General features: G+C 37.7%; 4 protein-coding genes and 1 non-coding gene across 5 annotated transcripts in view; 1 reads left to right on the top strand and 4 right to left on the bottom strand.

Moving 5' to 3' along the window:
* LOC121740347 (unextended protein-like) overlaps window positions 1–10,754 on the top strand; it is a 36,278-nt gene extending 25,524 nt beyond the window's left edge. Inside the window, exons 6-14 of the mRNA XM_042133020.1 lie at window positions 664–855; window positions 1,618–1,761; window positions 2,184–2,324; window positions 2,781–2,923; window positions 4,672–4,798; window positions 5,567–5,696; window positions 6,198–6,294; window positions 6,817–6,894; window positions 8,804–10,754. Of these exons, the coding sequence (XP_041988954.1) occupies window positions 664–855; window positions 1,618–1,761; window positions 2,184–2,324; window positions 2,781–2,923; window positions 4,672–4,798; window positions 5,567–5,696; window positions 6,198–6,294; window positions 6,817–6,894; window positions 8,804–8,893 (1,142 nt within the window). The 3' untranslated portion in view covers window positions 8,894–10,754. The remainder of the gene's footprint in view (window positions 1–663; window positions 856–1,617; window positions 1,762–2,183; window positions 2,325–2,780; window positions 2,924–4,671; window positions 4,799–5,566; window positions 5,697–6,197; window positions 6,295–6,816; window positions 6,895–8,803) is intronic.
* Window positions 10,755–11,000: 246 nt separating this feature from the next.
* LOC121725516 (DNA/RNA-binding protein KIN17) lies at window positions 11,001–14,755 on the bottom strand. The gene is made up of 7 exons (XM_042112518.1): window positions 14,248–14,755; window positions 13,688–13,880; window positions 13,323–13,467; window positions 13,068–13,218; window positions 12,379–12,538; window positions 11,979–12,101; window positions 11,001–11,114 (listed from the first exon to the last, which is right to left on the bottom strand). The coding sequence occupies exons 1-7, from the start codon at window positions 14,553–14,555 to the stop codon at window positions 11,040–11,042; spliced, it is 1,155 nt and encodes a 384-aa protein (XP_041968452.1). The 5' UTR covers window positions 14,556–14,755; the 3' UTR covers window positions 11,001–11,039.
* A 3,554-nt stretch (window positions 14,756–18,309) lies between these two features.
* LOC121740284 lies at window positions 18,310–21,647 on the bottom strand. The gene is made up of 7 exons (XM_042132944.1): window positions 21,524–21,647; window positions 21,107–21,230; window positions 20,439–20,593; window positions 19,396–19,527; window positions 18,989–19,102; window positions 18,755–18,853; window positions 18,310–18,451 (listed from the first exon to the last, which is right to left on the bottom strand). Exons 1-7 carry the CDS (start codon window positions 21,620–21,622, stop codon window positions 18,329–18,331), a joined length of 846 nt encoding a protein of 281 aa, XP_041988878.1. The 5' UTR covers window positions 21,623–21,647; the 3' UTR covers window positions 18,310–18,328.
* A 2,168-nt stretch (window positions 21,648–23,815) lies between these two features.
* LOC121740285 (60S ribosomal protein L32) lies at window positions 23,816–25,645 on the bottom strand. Its single transcript, XM_042132945.1, has 3 exons — window positions 25,450–25,645; window positions 24,675–24,784; window positions 23,816–24,033 (listed from the first exon to the last, which is right to left on the bottom strand). The coding sequence occupies exons 1-3, from the start codon at window positions 25,562–25,564 to the stop codon at window positions 23,854–23,856; spliced, it is 405 nt and encodes a 134-aa protein (XP_041988879.1). The 5' UTR covers window positions 25,565–25,645; the 3' UTR covers window positions 23,816–23,853.
* On the bottom strand, window positions 24,390–24,520 carry LOC121725799. The gene has a single exon (XR_006035438.1). It is a non-coding gene; the product is annotated as a small nucleolar RNA psi18S-841/snoR66 (small nucleolar RNA).
* Window positions 25,646–25,726: the final 81 nt, after the last annotated feature.

The raw sequence follows: 25,726 nt of genomic DNA, 5'->3' as shown, positions 1-25,726 counted from the left end.
AGTTACGTCTTTTGTGGCTCGGGAAAGAGGCCGATTCTTTGTCCAGCATAATCTGGTTAACACCATCAAAATATGGTTAATACCATAAATGATGGCAATTAATGAAGTCATCAGTATAGTTACAAGAATTGTAAAGTTCCTGAAAGTAAACTGATGGCTCAGCTGGGCGGCATTAGCGTTGCGTTGTACTGTGGCGGTACCCACTACCCACAATGGGGATTGTCTATTTTTTTTAAATTTTGCTCATTACAAAAACATTTCGAGGAATAAGGTCAGTGATCGTTTTCCTGTATATAAACGAAAAAAATACCCATTAGTTACTTATATTTTTGAACAAAAACGTTTAACCTTTGTTTGACCTTCAATGGCGTTAAATTAGCAATAAATTGCGCAAACGGTGACAGTGTGATCGAGCATAAGGCTGCGTTTCCACTGAAGCGGTGCGGAGCTTAGCGGTGCCGAATTGACCAATCACCATGCTCGAAATCTTCGCTGTCATTCCGCTGGAATAGCACGATTGGTCAATTCGGGCACCGCTAAGCTCCGCTTCGCTTCAGTGGAAACGCAGCCTAACACCTCGCTTGAAGGATCTTTGCGGCCTCCACGCATTTCCCACAGTAGATCCCTAAAATGACGGATTCTACATGATGGATTCTCCAACAGGTTACTCCCGTATCCCCGTATACGACACGGAGCGGACCAACATCGTGACGGTGCTGTTCATCAAGGACCTGGCGTTCGTGGACCCCGACGACAACACGCCGCTGCGCACGCTCTGCCAGTACTACCAGAACCCCTGCAACTTCGTCTTCGAGGACGTCACTCTTGACGTCATGCTCAAGCAGTTCAAGGAAGGTAAATATTCCCTAACTGTCTTAACACACTATGCCGAATTTCCGCGGCGGAAGTTCGGCTTGATTCCTCCTGGAATGTATTTTAAATTACCGATGACACACCATGCCGAAATTTCGTCGCGCTCGCGTTGTATGTGTTTGACATTGCTGACCTAATCATGCGGAATTTCCGCCGCGGAACTTCGGCAAAGTGTGTTTGTGATTTAGACACTGGATGAACTGTTTACTGATTCAGAAATAATGATTACGTCAAGTTTTGCATGATTTATAACAGGAAGCGGACGATTTCCTATATCGAGGACATATTAACCTTAACGATTTTAGCGGTTAATTATTTATGCTCCTGGCACACTTTATGACCGATCAATCGGTGAAATATGACGGATACAACGCAGATGCGGCCCGAATTTTTTGTAAAAATAAACACGTCTAGACCGTTATGAGTAATACGAGAAAATTATTTTCATACAACAGCTGGTCGATTTCGCGCTTAGGAAAAACAACATTTCTGAACCTCATCTGAACCTAAAGCTAAACTGAGTTTTGTATAAATATCGATACGATGGAGACGCGAAGCAGCTTTGAGGCCCAAACTATGGAGCAAGAGATTGCATGTTTAAAATAACTTGGCTTTGGGTATCCAGAAAATTCCAAGGCCTGAGTAGGTATTCGTTTGCAGGATACAAGGGTCATATAGTCACACTTTGGGTATACATGGCCATACGTTACTTTTACCAAGGTCACATTCCGAGTACGTTTGCAGGTTACAAGGGTCACATGGCGTTCGTGCAGAGGATCGAGGAGGGAGACGGCGACCCGGTGTACGAGACCGTGGGGCTGGTGACGCTGGAGGACGTCATCGAGGAGATGATCCAGGCGGAGATCGTGGACGAGAGTGACGTCATCAGTGAGTAACTTTATTTCGAGATGTTTTCTGGAACTATGTACGTGCAAATACCACAAGTAAATTTTCCGGTAATAGTAAGATTGGTCTTGGTTCTTTAATGGCCTATTCTGTCTTTGAGATGTAAACTCAGCCTAGAATTATTTATATATTTTATATATTATATTATTTATATACCTATTATATTTATCAGTCTGGACTCTGCCTGGCTCATTTGAATTACAAGAACAATATCTTTGTTTTGTCTTTTAATTTAGTAGTTTAGTTTTACGATAGTCCACCGTCTACTTATGTACCATCAGTTCTTCGGACGGAGCTAGTGGACGGAGTACACCAATGAGTATATCTCCTCTAATGAGGGTTTTAGATATGTCATATTTTGTCACCAGAGAGACCGTAGATGTAACCTTGAGACAACTTTCCAGGTGACAACCGCACCAAGAAGCGCCTGCCGCGGCCGGTGAACAGGCTGCAAGACCTGGCGGCGTTCGCGGGCCACCACCAGCACCAGCGAGTCCACGTGTCCCCGCAGCTCGTGCTCGCCACCTTCCAATTCCTCAATACCAGTGAGTATACCGAATACTGGCCTAAGGAGGTTTCCAGAAAATGGGTATATACTAATATCCCATCGAAAAAATTTATTACTTGATTTGGTCGAATTATGTCAATTCAATGTAAGTTTCCGACGACGACAAATAAGCGACTTCTTTCCTAGGAAACGGATGCATTTTGTATAAAGTTACAACTTTCGTTGCATAAATTGTCTGACAGCCGTTGAGACAGAACCAGCGCGTTTGTTGAATCTATAGTCATATTTTGCTCTAGCGATATTTAAGAAGCCAAATTCTCTGGATGTTTGTTGTTAGAATGTAAGAGTTTTTAAAGTCCTTCTTTTAAAATTTCGTGAAGGCTTAATGCAGCAGTAGTGCCAAACTGTAGCTAAGTTAGACATCAGCATACATTCTCCTGCATTCTCCAGCATATTGCCACGTCAATTTCTAACACCAATATTTCCTCACCAGCCGTGGAGCCGTTCCGTCCGGACTTGATCTCGGAGACGGTGCTGCGTCGTCTGCTGAAGCAGGACGTGTTCCAGCACATCAAGCTGCGGGGAGACGAGGACAAGAACGATCCCAAACGCTACGTCTTCCAGGAGGGCAAGCCGGTAAGTACCTGGTATTTTCAAGCCGTTTTAAGCTGCGCGTCCACCGGGTCGGAATTGGAGCGTACGGTGCGGACGAAGTGTCTTCAATCGTCATTTAGGCGCTTTGCAGACGACGGGGCGGGGCGGGCCGGTCAATTTCGCCGCAAACGATAGCACAAAGGGAACTCTATATTACCAACGCACACGGTGGGCAAAAAGACCGCGCCGCAGGTCCTGGCGGGCACTGGCGGCGCATGTCCGCGGCTGCCTGCCGTGGATCACACAAACCAGTACATGCAGTAACGCAGACGGCGTGTGCTTTGTATACGCAGCGCGGGTAGCCGCAGACATCGACGGGCGTACGCGGCGAAATTTACCGGCCCGCCCCGCCCCGTCTTCTGCAAAGCGCCTTATAATTTGTCAGGCGCAGAAATGACGTTCCAGTGCCCGCAGTACCATAGAAATCAATACAAAGCAACAATCCGATCCGGCGCACCTTTAAATGGCATTTTAATACTGCTACATCATTCGAAATTAGACAGATTTTTTTATCTAGGAACTTAAATACCGTCTGACCTATGTATGAATATGTTTATGATAGGTACCTATGGACCAGTGTTTTTCGCGACCAGGGGGGTCGCGAAGCCTTACTCGGGGGGTCGCCGACAGATAGAAAAAGCTGACGTATAATAGATAAATATACCAAATTATTATTTTTAACAAAATATTAAAACCGACTTCCAAGGTAAAAACAATAGTAATATGAACTAAAAAGTATTAAATAACTCTTACTCTATAATAGTGCCTTTTTCAGAATTCGTCTACATCTCCACTATTTCTGTACATACAACAGTCTTCATTACTTTGAAGTCGTTTTATGGTTGTGATGATGATGATCAATCAATTGGATGTGTTGGCTTATGCTTTCAGTTGTTTAAACGACGCCGAAATCCCCGAACCTGTACCTATAAGCATTCAAAAGTTCTGTTCGGTACCTTCGGATCCAGGGTACCTGGTGCGAAGTATTACCTTTTGGTAGCATTTACCTTGAATGCTTCAGAAAAAATCAAAATCATTATATTATGTTTTCATACAAAGTTTAAGGAATCCCCTCGATTCCTCAAGGATCCCATCATCAGATCACCACTTTTGTGAACATGGTACCAAATTCGAGTTAAACCCTATTCAACACAAAAAAAATTTTGAAAATCGGATTACCGGCAGATTATCGGCTGAGTTATCGTTGAACATACAAAAAAAAAAAAGATACATACAGCCGAACGTATAACCTCCTCCTTTTTGGAAGTCGGTAACTAGAAAAAGAATCATTACCTTACGTAGGTAGCCTTTTAATAAAATTATTTCTTTGGCTTTCTATGACACGAGGGGGTCGCCAGTATATTTCAATCTGTAAAGGGGTCGCGAAATCAAAAAGATTGAAAAACACTGGTATAGACTATAGTCAATGTGTGCATATTCCTATTGCTGAGCATATCTAAAGCCTTGCAATGATTCATGACTACGTCTCATTCACTCGGTAAGGAAAATATTTTCTTAGCGAGTGAATGAGACGTAGTCATGCGTTCTCATAAGTACGCGATTGGAACACGAGAGTTTGTTAGCCGAGTGTAGGAGACAAGCATCGATAAGATAAGGGTTGTCCCTTGTTTGTCCGTTTGTTTCGAAATGTTTTGCTTATTAATTATAATCGGCACTTACCACAATAAAAACATTGGATTAAAGCTCATGGCGTAACTCTAACTCCTCAGGTGGACTACTTCGTGCTGATCCTGGAGGGTCGCGTGGAGGTGACGGTTGGTCGGGAGAACCTAGTCTACGAGGGTGGACCCTTCACGTACTTCGGAGTACAGGCGCTCACGCAGAACGTGGGACTGGGTAAGTAGTTCAACAATTAATGTTGATGGACCTGCTCACTAAAGACTCACAAATTTCTTTTAGCTTATTTTGGGACTAATGCTGCTTCCTAAACAAACAAGCAGCTTGGCAATGGCGGCGAGCATCATAAATTATCTTATACAATCGAAGGAGAAATCAACTACCTCTGCGGCTCTGAAATTCTAGATTCTTCTGATCTATTTCATTACGGGTCCCAAGACAGATTTAGCTTGTCCCTGAGATCATATCAAAGGGTTTTCGTGGTGGGTTACCACTCCTGTATCGCCACTCGCCAGATTCTGGCGAGTGGCGATACAGGAGATATTCAACCACTGCAACTCCTGTATCGCCACTCGCCAGATTCTGGCGAGTGGCGATACAGGAGTTGCAGTGGTTGAAATGTGTGGTGGGCCGTTATAAAGCAGTATGTCCATAGATCATATACCCAAAAGGCTCGTAATCGATGGAATTAAATAAATCTAATTTCATTCGAATTTACTCGACCCGAGCCGTCGAGCTTTACTCAAGCGTGTGTACAAAATGCGAGACTTGCTAAATGTGGATACCCGCCACCGTCTCCTTAGTTGAACAGACATCTTTTGGCTCGAACGGTTCAGGGAATACTGAACGGCGCGCGTCACTCGATAGATTAATGCTGAATGTGAGGACGAAAGCCCAAGCCAAATTGATAGCTCAATCGAGTTAAACTATTTATATGAGTACTTAGCATAACAAACTTTCAGAGAGTTATCTTATTTGCCTTTTCAGCGGACACTCCCGCGCCGTCGACGCTGGGCTCGCTGCAGAACCTAAACATGGACTCCATGCTGCGTCACTCCTTCGTCCCCGACTACTCCGTCAAGGCCATCGCTGAAGTCTACTACCTCACCATCAAGAGGTATAGCATCCAGCCTACACAAGTTTATTTATGGTGGCCATACACCATCCTTCCTATCGTCCAATCTGCATGACGCTACCGATTGGACGATAGGAAGGATGGTGTATGGCCAGTATTAGATAGTAATTTAAAAACAAGATAGGAAAGTTTTAAAACTTACATTTATAAACATCGAGTCCAAACTATGTTTCAATTCTGTTCATTCTATCCAAACTATGATGGAATGTTAAACCGGTTGGACTACCAGATTCTCCAATGGCAAAATTGTATGTAATTCCGCTGTCTATGCTTTGCTGGTAACCCCGCTCGGCGAAATACAACGTATAATACCTAAACGAAACTAAGCTGGTTTTTATGACGTAATACTCCATAGACTGACTCCATAGAATGACTTGTTTAGAGATCTTTGCGCCATAATGATAAGATCAAGTCCATTCTTTGTCCGTATGCCAATATGCCACAGAAGATTAAAAAAAAACGATTTTATAACCAATTTCGCAGATCGTTGTATCTGGCGGCGAAGCGCGCGACGCTGATGGAGAAGGGGGCCCTCAACAGAGGCGGAACTAACGAGCAGATCGAGCCCGAAGTCGACAAGGTATGTTTTGTACCATCGAAGAAAATGGTTCACAGGCAGTTAACGGACCCACGTCATTTGGTCGGATCAAGTTGTGATCCGTCGTCTGGATTTGACAGAACGCGACCAAATTATGTAGGTCTGCATATGAATCATAAAGTTAAAAGTTAATATACCTAGCGCAATAGAGAAACAAAGGCCTGAGCAAGAGAGATGTCACTATCAATAACACTGCGTGGTAAAAAGAGTCGTGTAATACATGACAGCAGCACTCTGTTTTTGACGTCAAGTCGGCACGTGCCGCACGTTGACGAACGTTCGTAGTAGTCCAGGGAAGGTTTTAAGATGACACGGAGTTCACCAGGACAGCTAGTTATAATGATTATAAACTTTGTAGTTTTACTTTGTAGTAAGAGTGTAATAACATTGCTTTTTTATCTCTGAAAAGGGATAAAGGCAACCATTACTTCCTTTGAACCTACCCACATACTTACAAGTGATTTGGGTTAAAACATTTGAGTACATTTATAATTTATTTTCCAGTTGTTGCTTGAGGGTGATCATGTGGAAGACCTTCCGGAAATAAAGGAGAACGACAAAACACCAAACAAACAAAAACAGGTATGCCGTATGTTATACTATACATACCTTATTCTAACATTTGGTGGTATGATGTTGAAATTTACATTTATACAACTCTAAAGTTCAAAGAACATTATAACATTAAACATTCAAATAAAATAACCTATAAGTACCAGTGTTTTTCAACAAGTAAAGGGAGGTCGCAAAATATTTCTTCATATCGCATCATAAAAAAATCGGCCAAGTGCGAGTCGGACTCGCGCACGAAGGGTTCCGTACCGGTATAGAGCAAAAGCAGACGAAAAATTGTGTTTTTTGTATGGGAGCCCCCCTTAAATATTTAGTTTACTTTAATTTTATTATTACAAATATAACTAAGAATTTTGTGAAAATTTCAAGTGCTACCATCATTGATTACGAGCAAAAAAGGCCAAAAAATCACGTTTCTTGTATGGGCGCCCTCCTTAAATATTAACTTTATTTTATTTTCAGTATTTGTTGTTATAGCGGCAACAGATATAAACAATCTGTGAAAACTTCAGATGTTTAGCTATAGCGGTTCTTGAGTTACAGCCTGGGACAGACAGACAGATGGACGGACAGACAGCGAAGTAGTTTGTGCGTTTTAAGATGATATGGGTGACACTTCTCATATTCCTTGCTACGGGTTTTTTTTACAAGAAAACAAAAAAAAAACAAAATGTAATAAATTATATTCCATCTACAAAAACTAATGTTTCCTATAATTGTAAATGAATAAAAATGAAAAGTTGCTAAATGCTAACTTATTAATATAAAATTATAAATTTTAACTGTGAAAATTATTGTTACGAAAATATTTGAAAAATGTCAGATGCATGAAATGGAACTTATGCCAATAGAGATTGACAATGTTGAATCGAAATCAAATCGATAAAAATGGCGGCCATTTTAAATCGCCGGCGCCACTCTGAAACGTCAGTACAAAATCGATAATTTCGATTGCAATTCCTTTACGAAGTGATTCGATATTTTTAAATTATCGATTAATTTTCTTAGGTAACTTCCCTGCTATTGTCAATTATAATGTGTCACCCATATCATCTTAAAACGCACAAACTATAGTAATAGGGTCCCGTTTTTACCCTTTGGGTACGGAACCCTAAAAGGTTGGAGTACACTGACCTATTAGTTGAAACATATTGCAATTATTCAAATGATAATGTGAACAATTACATTTCATGCTAACAGACGTTGGATGTTCCAAAAACTAGATATTAAATTAAGGTAAAGTAGTAATTGCGTGAACACAAAAAAAAAGGATTTAAAAAAATATAATATATGACACCACATGCCAGCAATTTAAAAGTCTACACTCTTCGTATTCGACTTGAAACTCTGTTATTTTCACTTAATTTTATCGGCTTCAAAATTAAATCAAAATGGGAAAATACCCAAGCGTTTTAGACATTACTGGACATATTTTATACACATTTTTGAAGACCAAGATTGTCCTATTTTTGTACGATTATTATACGAGTATAGGGTTGCCATCACCCAAATTCCCTTCGCCGGTCAGGCACGACAAAATTCCCGGACATTCGGCCGCAATGTGGTTATTTCCTCGGACACCTCTTAAACAGTGTTTACGATAACGTTTACGGACACCTCTTAAACAGGGTCTTGCCAATTTTTGCTTTTCCAACAAGAATTTGTAAAAATCTGACTAACTCAAGTCCGTGCAAGAAACAGTGTGTATGCTTAGCGAGTTTTTATCTTTCATTTATTGCTGCATGACTTAAAAGTAAATTTCTCTCATCAAAAGTGTATGGATTTCAAAAAACCGGCCGGACGCGCCCCGGACGCCCTTCAAACTAGGACAAATCCAGGGAAATCCGGACGGATGGCAACCCTATACGAGTAGAGTTCTGGCATTTTTGAGTTTTTATTAAATTTTAATACTTTCCAGTTCGTGCCATCGTCTGCGAGTCTGTTGACAAACTCGTCGTTCAAGTCGCACGACAAGGACCGCTCTGAAGAGGAGAAGCTGCTGAAATAACACTAAATACACTACTGAACTCTATCAAGAATTCAGTAGACACATCACACAACAATAGAATAAGTAGGTTCTACTAAATTCGTAGAAATAATTGCGAGTTTCCGGTCAATCGGTAGAAATATTTAAATTAAACTTTTCACTTGGATGCAGTGTAACCAGTTTTTCTACCGATTTAGTAGATTTATGTTTTCTGCAGGCAACACCTAATATATGACAATTTTTGCGGTGAAATGCTTAAAACTAAATAAGGTAGATGTAAGAATCACTGTTTTTATTTTAGCGTTATGAAAATGTCTTCTATTACAGTGTATCAGAAATTGTATCAGAACTAATAGAAGGTGTTTTTATATGTAACGTGATATTGTATCAATTTACTTATGCTTTTTATGGAAGTTATATGGCAGTTATATAATTTGACTAGCATATTAGGTGACATTTTGTGCATCGTAAGACTTGGTAAAAATTAAAGGTTGAAGAAGCTCAACCCAATCCAAAAAGCATAGGTGAAGCGATTCAGTAGTTTAGTTATTTTGTATTTAAAATGGCATTTTAAATGTAGGTTTAATGAAAAGTTGATGAATTCATAAATTTAAATCCTTTATAACTAAAATGTTACCAAAAATGAGTATACATAGTTTTTTAAAAGTGTGATTAACTTTTTTCTTTGTTGATATAATTTTAGTGTGATTCTCGGCACAAAATATGAGTATGGCAATGTATGTTATTAATTCAAGCCCCATACGCTCACCGGTGAACGAGACACAATAGAATATCTATTGTGTCTCGTTTTCCCACGATCGACAGGTTAAAATATCCAAATGTATGTCTTAGCAGTGGACGGCTTAGTTCCTGTACTTCATATCATCATCATCATCATCTTAAGAGTTAATGTGAAACCCCCTATTTAACTAAAAATATTTACTCCACGCTTACAATCCATGTTGCTATCTTTGTTTCTCTATTGACTTTTCCAACGTATTAGAGAAAGATAGCAGCATTTTTAAGGGGGGACAAAGTTTTCTGGATGTTATGTCTATTATCAAACACAATACATTTATGTACTGTACTGCCACTATTGTTAAATACTTTTAAAGTTTTAGAACAAGTTTTAAAGCATATTATTTACACAAAACGTAATGTTTAAAGTATGAAATAATATTTAGATGAACGCAAAAGTATTCACTAACTAAATGTTATTGCTTGTAAAAAAACCTTAGAAAAAGTACTTATGTCAACTGTACTTATGTCAGAAATGACATCACTGTGTTGCCAGGTTTACATTTTTTCCTACAAAATTGTACCAAATGCAGTTTTTTAATACCTACAATTTATAACAGATTATTCCCTCGATGCCTTAAACGTTTAAGCTTGACATTTACTTATGAGAATATATTATTATCATAGTTTTTATAACCGTTTAGAATTTATGAATTGTAAGTGCTTATTTTAACGTTTTCATTATTTTGCGTGTAGTATACCGTGATTCATATTTTTATAGATCGTATATAAAAACGCTGTAAGCGTTATATTATCATAGGGACAAAAATATTGAAAAATATATTTTTATTTACACCAAGCTCCTTTAAAAGTATTTTAAAAAGGAAAGAACGTAACGCCTATTCATAACACAGGCAAATAAATTTTTGGACCGTAAAATGGCTCTAGTATGGTTGAAACCATTTATAATATTTTTTGTTTTGATATTTTCAAAAATGTATAATGTATATCAATATTTAAGATCCTGTGCCTTACCCGCCCGTGCCTTATCCCTCACAAAGGTTTGGACTGGACAAATTGTTTTTTATTGAATTTTATCAAAGTTTTAGTATCTTACGAAATAAATTTACTTATAATGAAAATGTTTGATTTGTTTTCTTTTATTGTGTTTAAAAACTATTATACACAGACGTATAATTACTGTACTGTTGAGGCAAAAGTGGCCCTCAAATGTCATTCTCGCCTTTGAGGTTATAAATAGACAATAGGCAATAACTTGGGGACATTTTTTGATATGGAGATATCACTGTCAAAAATACGTCTTAACATATCGTGAGTTTAAAAAATTACTTGCTATAATAGCATTTGGATAAGAGTAAAAAGAATTAAATCAGTAAAAAAAATATATATTTAAAAATACTTATGTCTATCACGTAGCCAGTTTACTGATGTCCTCGTACTGGACTTTCTTCACCAACCGTCCCATCAGCACTCCTTCGGCAATCTGAAGACAAACGAGAGATTCATGGATAAAGGTCACAGCACACATATCAACTCGGAAAGGGATCGTCACCGTATCGCCCTTCGCCTCGCCGACAACCAGGCGTCAACCTAACGTATGCACGTAACCAAAGGGCAGTAGCTCCTGTACGTCAACTCGGCTACGGTTAGGCTTCGCCTCGCTTACGGCTCGCGGAAGGGGTAAGGGGCAAGGGTGGACGAAGAAACGTAAGCTTGAGTACGGAGAGCCGTAGGCGGGTGGACGATGAGCCGTAAGCGGGTGGACGACGAGGCGTAAGCGGGTGGACGACGAGCAGTCCACGCGTCGCATCCCGGTTCGGAGCCTGTTCCGAGGCGAAGCGATTACGTTACGGTTCCGCTTAGTGTGCGATGCAGTGGGGAGTTTCATACAAACAATATTAAACGGCTCGAGGCGATATGGTGCCGATCCCATTCCGAGTTGATATATGTTATGTGATCTTAAGATCCCATAGCATTAGTGTATTTTTATCCAGCTACAGCAAAGCCAAAATAAAAAAGTATTTTGGTAGTCTATAGTTCCATAAAGGATAATCTATTACCACAATATTATTATTTAAAATCTGAATCAACTATTTTAATAAATAATGTTGCTAATAGATATGGTTTAGTAGTATCTTGGGTTATGGTAACTGGCTTAGTTAAAGTTTACTCCTTATTATAAATAGCGAAAGTTAATTTAAAGTAATTTCAGTTGTTTCAATGTTAAACTTTTTTTTTTAACATTATAAAAGTAGTAGAAGAAGTTTGAATCTTCTTCTTTGGTCAACACAAAAACCAAAGGTACGTTAATTTAAAACTTTAGGTGATTTTATTAAAAATATCCTACCTCAACTGTACAGCAGAAGTTGTCAGTATCAATATCTTTCAGTACACCTTTTTCGCCTCTGTAAGCTCCATTCACAAACTTGACAAGCCTCCCTGGAGATGGTATTACTGTTTCAACATGATTCTGAAAAGAGAAGAAGAGAATGTTTCTAAGGAAAGATTGCATGATTTTTTTATTTCAAATATTAAAAACTACCATAATAATTAGTATAACAAATAAAAATCACTAGGAGATCTGTTATATCTTCACAATCAGATTGCTGACCTGATTTTAATAAAATTTTGTATACATTTAGGCACGGAAAAGTTGCAAAATTTTACAACAAAAAAGACTATTTTGATGCTGGCAACATCAAAATTATCTAGTTGTCGCATTGAATTTTTTTGTTTTACAGTGTTACCTGATCTAATTTTAATTTGACGTTTTCATCTGTCAGCTTGACGTGCGCGCCATATTTGTCTATGACGCGCTCTATGGTCGCTTTCCTTTTGTAATATTTGTCTCCCAAGGATTTTGTTACTATTTTCACAATAATACCTTCAGTCAACCAGTAGTCTTTTCTGAAAATACAAAAAGAGCCATCATTATATTGTCATTGTGTATTAGGCTACGAATAATAAAAACTAAGGAAGAGTAACTGTGTCAAAAAAATTGTTCCGATTCGACAAAATGTGACTCGAATACATTTATACTATATTTGCAAAAAGAAAATACATACACATTCAAGAATTTTATGAGTTAGAAGTGACAACCATTATCAACGGCTTTATTTTGTCAATTTGAATGTAGTGTATCGTAGCTATTGCCATATTATTTTAAATAAATTAATAATAAATAAAAAACTCTTTATTCAAACCATTAATGTAACAGATCAGTTGACAAAGGTTACAAAGAAAGAGGGAAAAAACCAGTTTGAAATGGCGTCATCCAGGGAACCATAAACATATTTTAGTGTGCGAAAAGAACCTTGAGAACCAAATTCAAATCAATAGAAGTACTTAAGGGAGTTACAGTTCCTTAGTTTTTATTATTTGTAGCTATTAGGTTATTGAAATTATTTCAAGTATAAATACAACAACATTTTTTTACCTATTAGCTTTTTCTTTTTCCCTCTCCTGTATTGCCATGATTTCGTCCAGAGCTGATTGTTTATTTTTATCCTCAGTCTTTTGTTTCTTGGTCAGTTCTTCTTTGGGTTTAAATTTGAATGCAGTTTTGACTGGTACTTCTGGCTTTTTCTCTGAAAAGCGAATATTGAATGAGCACAGTAAATTATGTGTTTTTAATATTAAATGTAATAGATTTTATAGTTTCTATATAAACTATTAATATAATGTTTATTACCTTCATGTTTTCTTTTCATGTTAAGGTTTAAAGTCAGTTTTTCTTGACTGTTTTCCCTCTTAAACTCAGTGTATGAGGGTTCCCGTGTGGAGGTTTCTTTCTTGCCTTTTTCAACTTGTCTCTGAATAAACTCCAACATTCTTTCCTAAAAGATGGTTAATAAATTAGATATTGCACATACTTCATAAATTCATAAGCTATTCAAATTTAAAAAATACTTAATAAAATATGTTTTTGTTTTACTTTTAATGCAACATGGTAATATCTGAAGACTACACAACAACAACAATACATGTATAATTACTTACAATTTAACAAATACCTATAAGAGGTTTGCTTGTAAAATGTATGTAGTGAATGTTTACCTGATCATCCTTGTCTAATTTCTCTTTCTTTGCCTTAGCCTCCTGAGCGGCAATGGTTGCAGGGTCTCTGTCTATGTATGTCACAAACCATCCCTTCTCCGTCTCGTCAACTACACACTTGCCCTCCCGTCCGAGCCACTTCACAAACTCAGTCAATGTTTCCCACTGTGTAGCATTCATATGAAGATGGTCACTAAAAAGTTTTTTTTTTAATTTTAACAATAATTAAAAGTATAACAAAAAAAAGTATAACAATAATGTTACTGTACTGACGACAGACTATCTGTGACTCACTTTTAGTCTGTGGAAATAGAACCTATGCAATTATATGCAATAATGCAAACGTCTGCCCTGTGCGTTGTGTGTGTTACTGCATATTATTGTATAGGTTCTATTTAAACAGACTAAAAAGTGTGTCACGGATAGTCTGTCGTCTGCACAGCACCTAAATGAAAATAAATATTATAAATATTAATTATAAGTTGCTCAATGGGCCAAAGCAGTCACTCTAAATCTGTTCGCTTATTTAGCCTATCATGCAAAACATTGTTAAAACTTACCGATTAGCGATGTAGTCCTGATATACTTTGTTTGCGTTTACTCTCTTTGTGCCGAACTGTCGGCTCAGTAGCTCGAGGTAGCCGTCCGCAAACTCTTTAGAGAATTGGTCTATGTACTTGGAAGCATTATCTGCGAAGAGCAGCAGCTGCCTTTGATGTGATTCCGACATTGTATGGCATTTGAAACCATTCTCATCTCTACATTGTTTCTGACACATCTGGCAGTACCATCGCAATTTCTGGAGACCTTTAGCTTTTATCTTATTTGCTATATACTTGGGTGTACCCTTTTCTGCTTTCCCACCCATTGTTGAAGAGCTTTTGCGGAAATTGGTGCCAAAGAATGTACAAGTACTTTACCATAAATTCTGTATTTCTGATGCTTTTATAACAACTGTACTTCTATAAGATTTTCGGTAAGATAGTTTACCAGTAGTTTATGGATTACTTGATAAAATAATATGTAAAGTTTTTTTAAAAATTAAACAATAAACACACATCCACAAAAATCAACTCAACACTGTCAAATGAGCTGACAAGTGACAAATGTCAATGTGACAGTATTTGTCATTTTTGATATCAAATTATTTTTTTAAAACGCAATGATTGATAACCACGGAGCTCATACAAAGAGGAGCTGGCCTAAGCAACTGTGCACTGTGATTTTCAACTAGGTCCTGACGTCATCATTGTGGGCGGGGCTTAAGTCAGTACACTTTCAGCGTTTGTCAGGTGCACACGTAACGAGACTCCCAATAAATTGGTGTTTTCTGCGTATTTTACAAGGAAAGGATGAAGTATTGTGTTTTACAATGTCGAAAACACTCAGACAGACGTTCTGATAATATAAATACCATCACATTTCATTTGGAAATAATTTTAAATGTAATTTAAATATAAAAGTTCTAGAACATTTCAGCTTTCAGCGTTAATTATACTACTTGACACTAGGTGGCCAAACCTTTGAAAGATAATACAGACGTAAATGCGTATAATTTTGCATAAGTTTATTACAATAATCATACTTGAATACTGAAAACTATTATACACTTAGTCTTAAACACATTTAATAGCTAAAACCGTGATTATATAGCTTTTATTATGATATTACTTATAAACCGCCATCTGTCGTCACCTATGATAACTATTTGAAACGTAAAAAATATCCAGGGCCGTAGTACGTCCCAAAATATTCAAGACAAAATGGCATCTAGTGTAAGATAGTTGAACTACGTAGTAACATCAACTTCGACCTAAGCTAGTAGTTTGGCTTTTAGCCGATAGATGAAATATTGAGAAGTGGGCGGAGCTTGACACCCCCTCACCCCGCAAATTGTCACGCGTCGTTTTATAAGGAAACTTGATTACAACACCTCCTCTTAGTATTAGCTCCGTGTTGATAACAGTATATATTAAGTCTATGATTGATAAGGGCACAAAATGGGTTAACCAGTTCTCTTTATAAATCCGGAAATACTAGTTTTTGACACAGACTCTTCCTTATTTTCTATTATTTGTAGCGGAGCCACGTTATTTCATGTACAAACGTACATGAAATAACGTGGTTCCAGCAGTTCCATCTTTACGATCTTTACTGATAGGAAATAGGAATTAAGAATATTGTTAGGACTTTAGGAATGGCTTTGGACCTAAGAGTCTCTCAGTCCTCAGGTGCAAGACTGCAGGAGTCAGGACTCAAGAGTCAGTTAACGTGATCCACAAACTCAAACTCAATATATTAAAATTTTAAGTTATACAAATAAATACTGCCTTTTATTTAATTAAAACACAACGATTTGCCTTAAATATAAAAATATTCACTTTAAATCATATTTTAAGTTTTCTATATAACATAACTCTAGAACAGTGTTTCCCATCCTGTGGTCTGCGGGCACCTGGGGGTCCGCGATTATTATTAATACTAGCTGTTGCCCGCGACTTCGTCCGCGTGGACTTCAGTTTATAGCGCGCGATGTCAACAAAATTGGTGTCAAAAGCTTTTATAAAAAAACCCTGGTACCCCTTAAATCAATACAGCTGTGCAGTGTGCACACAATAAGTATTTCATTTTTTTATATTAAACTTTATATTTTATGCCAAATTTTAAAGCTTATTTAGCCCTCCAATTACACAACTTTACCCATAAACTATTTATCATTGATAGATTTAAGGTTACGTCACTGCACAGATAAAGTACTGAGTTATTTAATACCGTAGAATAGATATAACAATCGAAAAAAATCGAAACTTAAATGTAAGATGATACCACGTCTTATAGAAAGACTTTTGAGCAAGCGTCAGCGCGATGTAGAAGACGCACGGCGCCATCTATTATGAATTGTTGGAACTAACTTAATTTGAACAAATTTACGCATTTTCACCCCCTTACAACCCTTTTTTCCAGTAAAAAAGTAGCCTATGTCCTTTCTCAGGCTTTAGACTATCTGTATACAAAATTTCATTACAATCGGTTCGGAAGTTTTGGCGTTTGGCGTGAAAGCGAGACTGACAGACAGACAGACAGACAGAGATACTTTTGGCGTTTGGCGTGAAAGCGAGACTGACAGACAGACAGACAGACAGAGATACTTTCGCATTTATAATATTAGTATAGATTATGTGCACACTGCATAGCTGTTTTTGGGTATTTTGATTAATTAAGGGCCGCGCTACACCGGAATGGAGCTGCCATGCGAGGCGAGCACTTTCAGCGCTGCCATTCCAGTGTAGCGCGGCCCTAAGAGGGGTACCACCAGGGTTTTAAAAAGTTTTTAAATTTGACACAAATTTTGTTGACACCGCGCGCTATAAACTAAAGTCCACGCAGACGATGTCGCGGGCAACAGCTAGTTATGAATAAAAACAATATTATATAGTAAAGTAGGTATGATTAGTTCTGTTACAATAATAAAGTAAAAAATAAAACGCCATCTGTTTTCATATATTAGAATTAAAATGTTGATTGTATTGATATATTTTCTGGATGGAATATAAGCCAACACGGTACACTCGAACTCCTTTATTTTAGAGCGCCTTCTGTTGTCAACTTGTCACATATATTAGTACACGTCATAATGCAGTAGGAGTTCTATAAGATAAGATAGATTGATTATTATTATACCAAGTGATTATATTATTAAACATAATATTCTAACGTATTAAAAACTATAAACAAAACATACTAACTAATAAGTATGATTAGTTCTATGTTACAATAAAGTAATGTTACAATAAAGTAAAAAATAAAACGCCATCTGTTGAATCGTATTAGAACTAAAATGTTCATTCCATCGATATATTTCTGGATTTTTTATAATATTATACATAAAATATGTTTAAGATTTTTGAAATTTTATTTTAATACACATCCAAGACCCAGGAACATTGAAAACTTTTTGTTCCGCCAGTGGGACTCGAACCCAGGACCCCCGGGATGAGCGCTGGCCACGCGCAATGCGAATTCATTTTCATCGATATTTTCATGGAAATAAGATATTTTCCCACATCAAAATGTAGCCTATGTCCTTTCTCAGACTCTAGAATAACTGTATACAAAATTTCATTGCAATCGGTTCAGTAGTTTTGGCGTGAAAGCAAGACAGACAGACAGACAGACAGACAGACAGAGATACTTTCGCATTTATAATATTAGTATGGATTTCATTGCAATCGGTTCAGTAGTTTTGGCGTGAAAGCAAGACAGACAGACAGACAGACAGACAGACAGACAGACAGACAGAGATACTTTCGCATTTATAATATTAGTATGGATTTATCATGGAGGACCGCGGTGTCATCTCTGGACCAGTGGACCTTATATTATATAGGTACCTAATCTGGATTTTTGGCTGTTTATTTAATTAAGTACCATGTAAACTGTGCTCGATTTCCTAGGGGTCCGTGGCTGAAAAAGTATGGGAAACACTGCTCTAGGAGTAGTGTAGAATGTAACGCTGATGAACTATGAAGCTATTTGTGGAATTTCTCCGTGGACCGTGTAGCCGAAGAGTCATTTCATCTTCAATTTTTTCGGCTTCGTTCTTCAGCCTTCAACCAATTGACCTTCTCCAAAAGGTTTGCTCTAAGCAAACTTAGCGCATGGTTTCCTAGTAGCGACGGGCAAGCGCAGCGACGCGACGCAGCTCTTGGTCGATGAGAGCTCCTTCCTCAGTCGCACAATGTCGATCTCAGCCTGCCGTTTACGCTGGAAATACACTAACTCCATTATAAAATTAATTATATTACTTTCCTACACGATACTTATACCTATTCACAGTATCATTATAATAAAGTTAGACATAGGCGTAGGCGATATCAAAAATGTTTGGGGACCTTAGCTTACGATAGCTATATACCTACCCCAGAGACTTCACAAACCTATAAAGTCAGTAGGTACAGTGTAGGCTGGGTGTAGGCTTTGATTTAAGTACTTATCTGCTTCTCTCTGAATAGTGAATACTGTAATTTTATTTCATGTAAATTATTGTTATAAGTAGGTGGTATTTACCTTCAGCTCGTTGGCGAGTTTGGCTTCGACCTGCGCGACGCGTTGCCGCAGCTCGGCGATGTCGCGCATCAGCCGCGCGGCCGCCAGCTTATTGTCTGCCTAAAACAGAAACAGCTTGAATGCATTTGGCAAAGCATGGCTATTTGGATCTTCATTAGATCATACCTCCTTTCTTTTACTCGAATTTTGATGAGTTATGATTGCTATCGCACTTCTAACATAATCTTTGCTTACTACTCTAGAAGGCGCGTTCTTGGCCACGTTTCGGCTGACGATGTTGGGCAGCTCGGACACCGAGCAGGACATGAACAGATGATCTGAATGTAGCTTCGTCACTCCCTGGATGGCCTGTAATTACGGACAAAATATTGTGATAACCAGCCCGTGGCAAGTGATCAGAATAATTATCACTAGTAGCACAGGAGAGCAGCAACAGAAATAATAACAAGCGATTTTTCCTATTCTAGTGCTGCTTTATATTGATACAGTAGGAATGGCCTATAACAGGATTGTGGGACCAAATCAGCACTTGATACAGTAAGCATGTCCAGCAACGGCAGCTTCCAGCATAATATTATGGTATCATGAGTATATTATGGTACCTGGCGTCAGCGACTATCTGTCAGCACTTCCACAAATACCTGGGTAACAACTGTCCTGGCGTGCTGCAGGTGGTGTGACTCCTCCTTCTCCAGGTGGCGTTTGAGGTGTTCGATCTCGGAGACGATGCTGTTCTTCTCTTTCTCTAACCGCAGATTAGCTTGTTTGAGGGCCTGAGGAGAAAATGAAATTATACAAGACTAGTATAGCTGCATAACTTAGAAGATAATTAAGCAGGCCAATACCCAAGAAACACTAAAATAGAGAAATCCGATTTTAAGCCTTAAGGTAATATAAAATAGGAAGCATAAAACCGGCCAAGTGCGTGTCGGGCCACGCGCAATATAGGGTTCCGTACTTACCGCTGGTTTTTAATTTTTTTGTATGGTCAATGAATGTACATTTATAACGTGTTTTACACTACTAACAACATCATCTCAGTTACTTTCAAAGGAATTTGAACGAAAAGTTCCTTTACTTCGCCGAATATTTTTTTTTTAGTTAATCGACGATTACTCAATAACTTATGAAGTCTTCTTAGCCGTGATAGTTTTCCTTTTAAATTCAGCATATTTCTTACTCCCGTGAATTTTTCACATTTCCAGAAGCAACCGTATAGCTGGTAGAAAGGGGGACACTGTACCCTTAAAACTTAATATTTCACAAACGGATCCCTAACTCGTAAAATGATCTATGAATACCGTACCTACTCATATTATTTCTAAAAAACCTATCCAACGATAGGGTGGACGCGAAAAAAAAATATCATCCCCGCTTGACGTGTAGAGAAGGTACCATAAAAAATCTATTTTTTAAGATTTCATATACCATTTTGTCGGCATCATTAATATACGTGCATTCATGCCAAATTACAGCTTTATGTTATGTCCTATAGTCTCTGAGCAAAACCGCGGACAGACAGACAGACAGAGAGACAGACGGACGGACAGACAGATGGACAGACGGACGGACAGACGGACGGACAGACAGACGGACAGACGGACGGACAGACCGAAACTTTAAGGGTTCGTTGTTGACAACGGTACCCTAAAAATGATAATAATAATAATATTCTGAATCTCACCTTCATTTTCTCTTTTTTCTCGAAGTGGCATTCTTCTACCCTTCTCTTAAGTTTTCTCTTCAGTTCTTCTAGAAGACCAGAGAGCGTAACCCTGTTGGCTTCTAGCTCGGCGCGCTGCTGCAGTATTTGGTTTATAGCGTTCAGCAGCTTGATTCCTATGGTATTATCAGAGTAGACAGAATGATAGTATTATGGTATAAGGAAGTAATTTATGGACAACACTGTGTTGAACTTTTTAAAAATGGTTATATACTACTTGGTACAACTAATATAATATATTCTGTGATACTACTAGGTAACGCCAAAGTTCGTTTATTCGGTTTCGGTTCCGGGATAAAAAATATTCTATGTCCTTTCCCGGGACTTAATCCCAATATAAGGATATTGTCAAGTGTGCAACTTGCAATATTTTGTGTTGTTTATCAAAACAGGGGAAAACGATCAAACGGAACACCCGATGGAAAGCGATTTATTTATAATAATGGTGCGCCAAAAACTGTAGGCCTACTACGAAAAATTTTGAGACTCAAACAATCGGACGAGATTGCTGCGTCCTGCTCTAACAACGTCATTTCACGTTTGTTAGAGTAGGACGCGGCATTCTCGTACGATTGTTTGACAGTTTGAGTCTCAAAACGGTTTCGTGGTACTGCCCCTGGATAGCTTACTCTGCTCGTTGAGTCGGAGTCTCTGGGCGGCGGGCTGGAAGTGGCAGCCGTCGGGGCTGGGCGCGCCGGAGTCCGAGCCGGGGTAAGACATGTAGTGCGGTAGACTCGATGCCGGGGGAGACTCCTGCATGAGACATTCGAGTTTACCCCACTTTTAGGCTTTAAAGAGATATTTTTTCAGTAAAGAAATAGAAGGAAGTATAATTTCCAACTTCATTCCTGTTTTCTTTGAAAATTAAAAAGTTTTTTTATCTGATAAAGATCCACGAACTCCTTTCGTTTTAAGTAGTAGTTGGTAGACGCTGTTATAAGTACAAGCAAAGACCAGAAGTACCTATACCTACATAAATTCTGGTCTCTGCTACAAGAAAATTGTTACTTTGGAAGAAATATATTGCAATATCTTATTAAACTTACAAGGGACTTGTACTTCGGCATTTCCTCGTTAGAAAATCGTACGCCATGGAGCGTTCTCGGGATCTTGTGCGCCGCTGGTTGCAACAGTTTCAGCGCCATCTTTTGACTTTATTTTAACACTAACAGGATTCTGAAAATTAATAAATATTTTATTTTACACTTTGATTTAAAAATATATATTTATGATTTACACTCTTCCTACATTTGAATAATTTTCAAATCTTAAAGTTATCTCTACCTACTAGGTAATTTATAAAGATAATGATAATCATTATAAATTAATCACAATCTTACCGACGCGGCACCTTTTGCCTAATAATACTGTATTTGATGTTTCGTGTTCGGCCTTCCCTCCTTCTGTGGGAGATAGCTTATTTCATATTGGAATTTTAAAGTGGCTAACGTTATACCAATTATACAGGATGATGTCATATAGTTAGGTATGTATACCTACACTTTTACATAATATATTAACAAATATTACGTAGCTACTTATTGCTTACAGCTGGGTAAAAACTTGGGAGACAAGGCAAGGTAAATTTAGGGGTCATAATAATATGATCCCTAAAATTATTATGATACTCCTCCTCTCGGACCTCACCAGCAGCTGTCGAGGTCCAAGTTTAGTTTTGTAATTTTTGATATTGTGTAGCAACACATTAATATCAAAAAAGACAAAAAATAATTAAGTATAAGCATGTCAGACACCCAACGAGAACTAATGCTAACTAATTTAGCTGCAAAGGATTGTCAAATACCAATGCAAAATAATCTATTCTTTCATTCACAATTTCAGAACACCCTGTGCAAGGCAGTTAACGAGTCGTACTTGGTACGGGCGCGTGCATCGTAAAAAATAAAATCATAACCATTTTCCGATGATCTGCCATTCGTGGACGGCGTTATGCAGTAGGTTTCAAGGAAACCAATCAATATTACCGTACGAAATGCTATAATTATCTATATTTTTGCCCCAATTTCACCAACGACTGTTAAAGTTAACGCTCGCATTAGTATTACGTTACCTCTTTCGTTTTTCTTACGAATGAAAGAGAAGACATGACATTTTAACAAGCTGTTAACACTAACAGACGTTGGTGAAATTGGGGCAATGTTAGTTATTAGGGTCTTCTCTTTTATTGTAATATTTTAATGGATCACATACATAATTATTTGTTGATAGTCTTACCTATACAAGCCATTAATTTTAAAATAATATGGTAGGTAATTTATATAATGGTAAGTTAATTTCGGTGACGAATTATTCTAAAAAACAATGCAAAGCAAAATATAACTAATATTTATAGGTAGGTAGTTACTAGTTACTTATTTTGGAATTTTTTTGGAAGTCAGTCAAACTGAATTCATACACAGAGCTGAAGGCACATTGCATACTACCCTCCCTTATCAACGACAGTAGTTTGGCAAAGAAGTTATTACACGTCGGCACGCGACTGAAGGCACGCATGGCTGATTTGCGATCATTTTCGATGACATGACCTTGTGTGACATAATTTCGGGCTTTTTTTTTAGCATGATGGAACTGCTTTATCATGCTATTCATTTGTATTATTTTTAAAAAATCTAATACCAATGACCTATCGCATCAACAAATGAAGTAATTTTAGATCTAGTCTGCTGCAGGCTTAGCATGGCCACCATAGAAAGGTTTATTCTTGCGGTAAAGTAGACAAAGTGATGTATTAGGGAGATCGCAGACGACAGACTTTTTGTGCGATCGAGTCTGCGGCGCGGTCACGCAGACTGTATGGGCGCCGCAGACTCGATCGCACAAAAAGTCTGTCGTCTGCGATCTCCCGGGTCAATTTATACTAGCGCAGAGTCGAAGCGAAGCGAAAAAGAAATCTGTCAGTTTGTTTGCAAAAACCACAGAACACATAATATTATTATACTCACGGAAGCAAAAACTGTCAGCGTTTCTATTCTTTCCCATTCATAACTGCAACGTCAATGCAACCAAACCTCAATTTAACTATTCTAATGCTAAGTACTCACATACGGTTTTGCAAATCGAGTAATAATTACTCGAAGGCTCGCATCGAGCCGCTCGAAGATTTGATGGAATGAAATATATTGATTTAGAATAAAACCATAGACTTATAATATATAGCATTATAGGTTTATGAATAAAACTATCAAGTAATGCTGAATATGTGGACGAAAGCCTGAGCCGCGGGTATTGCACCGTGCACGACGTTATTGCTCGATTGAGAAAAGCCGTATGTTAGTACTTAGCATAACAGTTTACTAGCTATGAATAAAACAGTAACAGATTTTTATAATATTTTTTATTAATTTTAATCTTATATTTATTCGTTCTCCTGGCTACGGAGGCGGGCAGCAGCGTTGGTGACTCTGATGCTTAGTTGCTGTGCTCTCTCGACAATCTGCAGGCGTTTCTGGGAGGACACACCGTGGGCGATCTCAGCGCAGTACTTCCTGTTTTGCATCATGAGTATTTCCAGCTCACGTACATTGTGTACCAGCACCTGAAAAAATTAAATATAGTATTTTAAAATTGGAATCTTTGTAGTTTTTTTTTGTTACTCTATTTTGATAAATTAGATCTAAGTGTAAAGAAAAATAAAATTTGAACCACTCCATTCCAATGTTTATATACCATACTGTTATTGTGCAGTTTAAATTTGTGGTAGAAATAGCAGTCAACTCAGCAGACTGACTGTCTTTACTTTTAGATCAAAATGTATCAACAGAGAGTACATAAATTATTATTTTCTTAATTCATCAAGCCCCATACTGTCACCGGTGACCGAGACACAATAAAAATTCTATTGTGTCTCGTTTTTCACAATTGAAGGGTTTATCTACAAAAAATTTTCCATTAGAAATGTATCTATCATTATGACCAATATAGTCATGTTGGACTTATTGGAATAGGATTGAATAGATTTAATTTAGCAAGGTAACAAATTGTGATTAACATATTGATCATGTATAACACAGAGTGCCCTTGCATCGTCACTATATTATTATGTTCAAAGTGAATGAGCATCAAGTACATAAGCAAACAACATCCTTATGTAAGTTAATAATCTCCTAACATGGTTTTATTTACATTTTTCCATACAAAACAATAACCTGTAGAGAAAACTTTTTAAATTATACTCACTTTGCGGAAACCATTGGGGAGCATGTGACGGGTCTTCTTGTTTGATCCGTATCCGATGCTGGGCATCAAGTACTGACCCTTAAAACGCCTGCGCACCCTGTTGTCGATACCTGCAACACACATCCAGTTATGAAAAAAATTGTACAAGCTAATGGGTCATTGTTTTTTGTTTATAAAGAGGTAAATATGTATGGGGAAAGAATTGCGGATTATGCACATACAGTAAAATTGCAGACAACTTAGGCACATACAGTAAAATTGCAGACAACTTAATATTTTATTTAAGTTAGCAGACAATTCTTTGATACAGACAACATATTAATATGGATGGTATTGGTCTTTACTATCCTATAAATAGTCATATTTATTTAACATGTTGTTGATTCTGTTCATCATGTTTCTCAGCCTTTCCTAAAAATCATGATTTCATGTCCACACAACAATAAGCAATATACATATAAAGTATTAATTATTTTAGAGAAAAGTTTTTACGAACAAGAAACCGTGTTTTATGCTACTTATATTACACTTTCTAACTAGCTGTAAATAACAAAAGACATGATATAGAATTGGAACTTTGGAGCATGTCATGCTAGAAGTAACCTAAAAACTTTTGTTTTGACTGTAACTTGGTTTCCATCAAGGAATATATCCCGGTAACGGAATTTTATAGAACGTAACTAAACTTCTTGTAGTTATTTTAGTTCATGAAGCACTCAAATAGTATCCTGAAAGGTTATATTTGGTTGGTAAATGACAAAGTTGTTGCACCTACCTCTGGGTTTACGCCAGTTGCGCTTGAGTTTATCATATCGGTCAGATTGATGTCTGATGAATCTTTTCGTCCTCTTTTTGACGATGGTTGGTCTATATACCGGCCTGATTGCCATTTTGAATGTGTTTCTATTTGTAAAGGCTCCTGAGAACCACGCGGTGACACGGCCGCAAAGAAAGGAAAGGAATAGACAATAATTAAAATGTCTAGAGTCAGGACTCAGGCCACAGATAGCTGTCTCAAGATTAAAAAGTAAATATGTCAAGTCTATGGTAAC

Source organism: Aricia agestis, chromosome 3 (genome assembly GCF_905147365.1).
Source record: "Aricia agestis chromosome 3, ilAriAges1.1, whole genome shotgun sequence".
Classification (NCBI taxonomy): domain Eukaryota; kingdom Metazoa; phylum Arthropoda; class Insecta; order Lepidoptera; family Lycaenidae; genus Aricia; species Aricia agestis.
The sequence above is the reverse complement of the archived record's forward strand: the minus strand, read 5'-3'. Positions and strand labels throughout refer to the sequence as shown.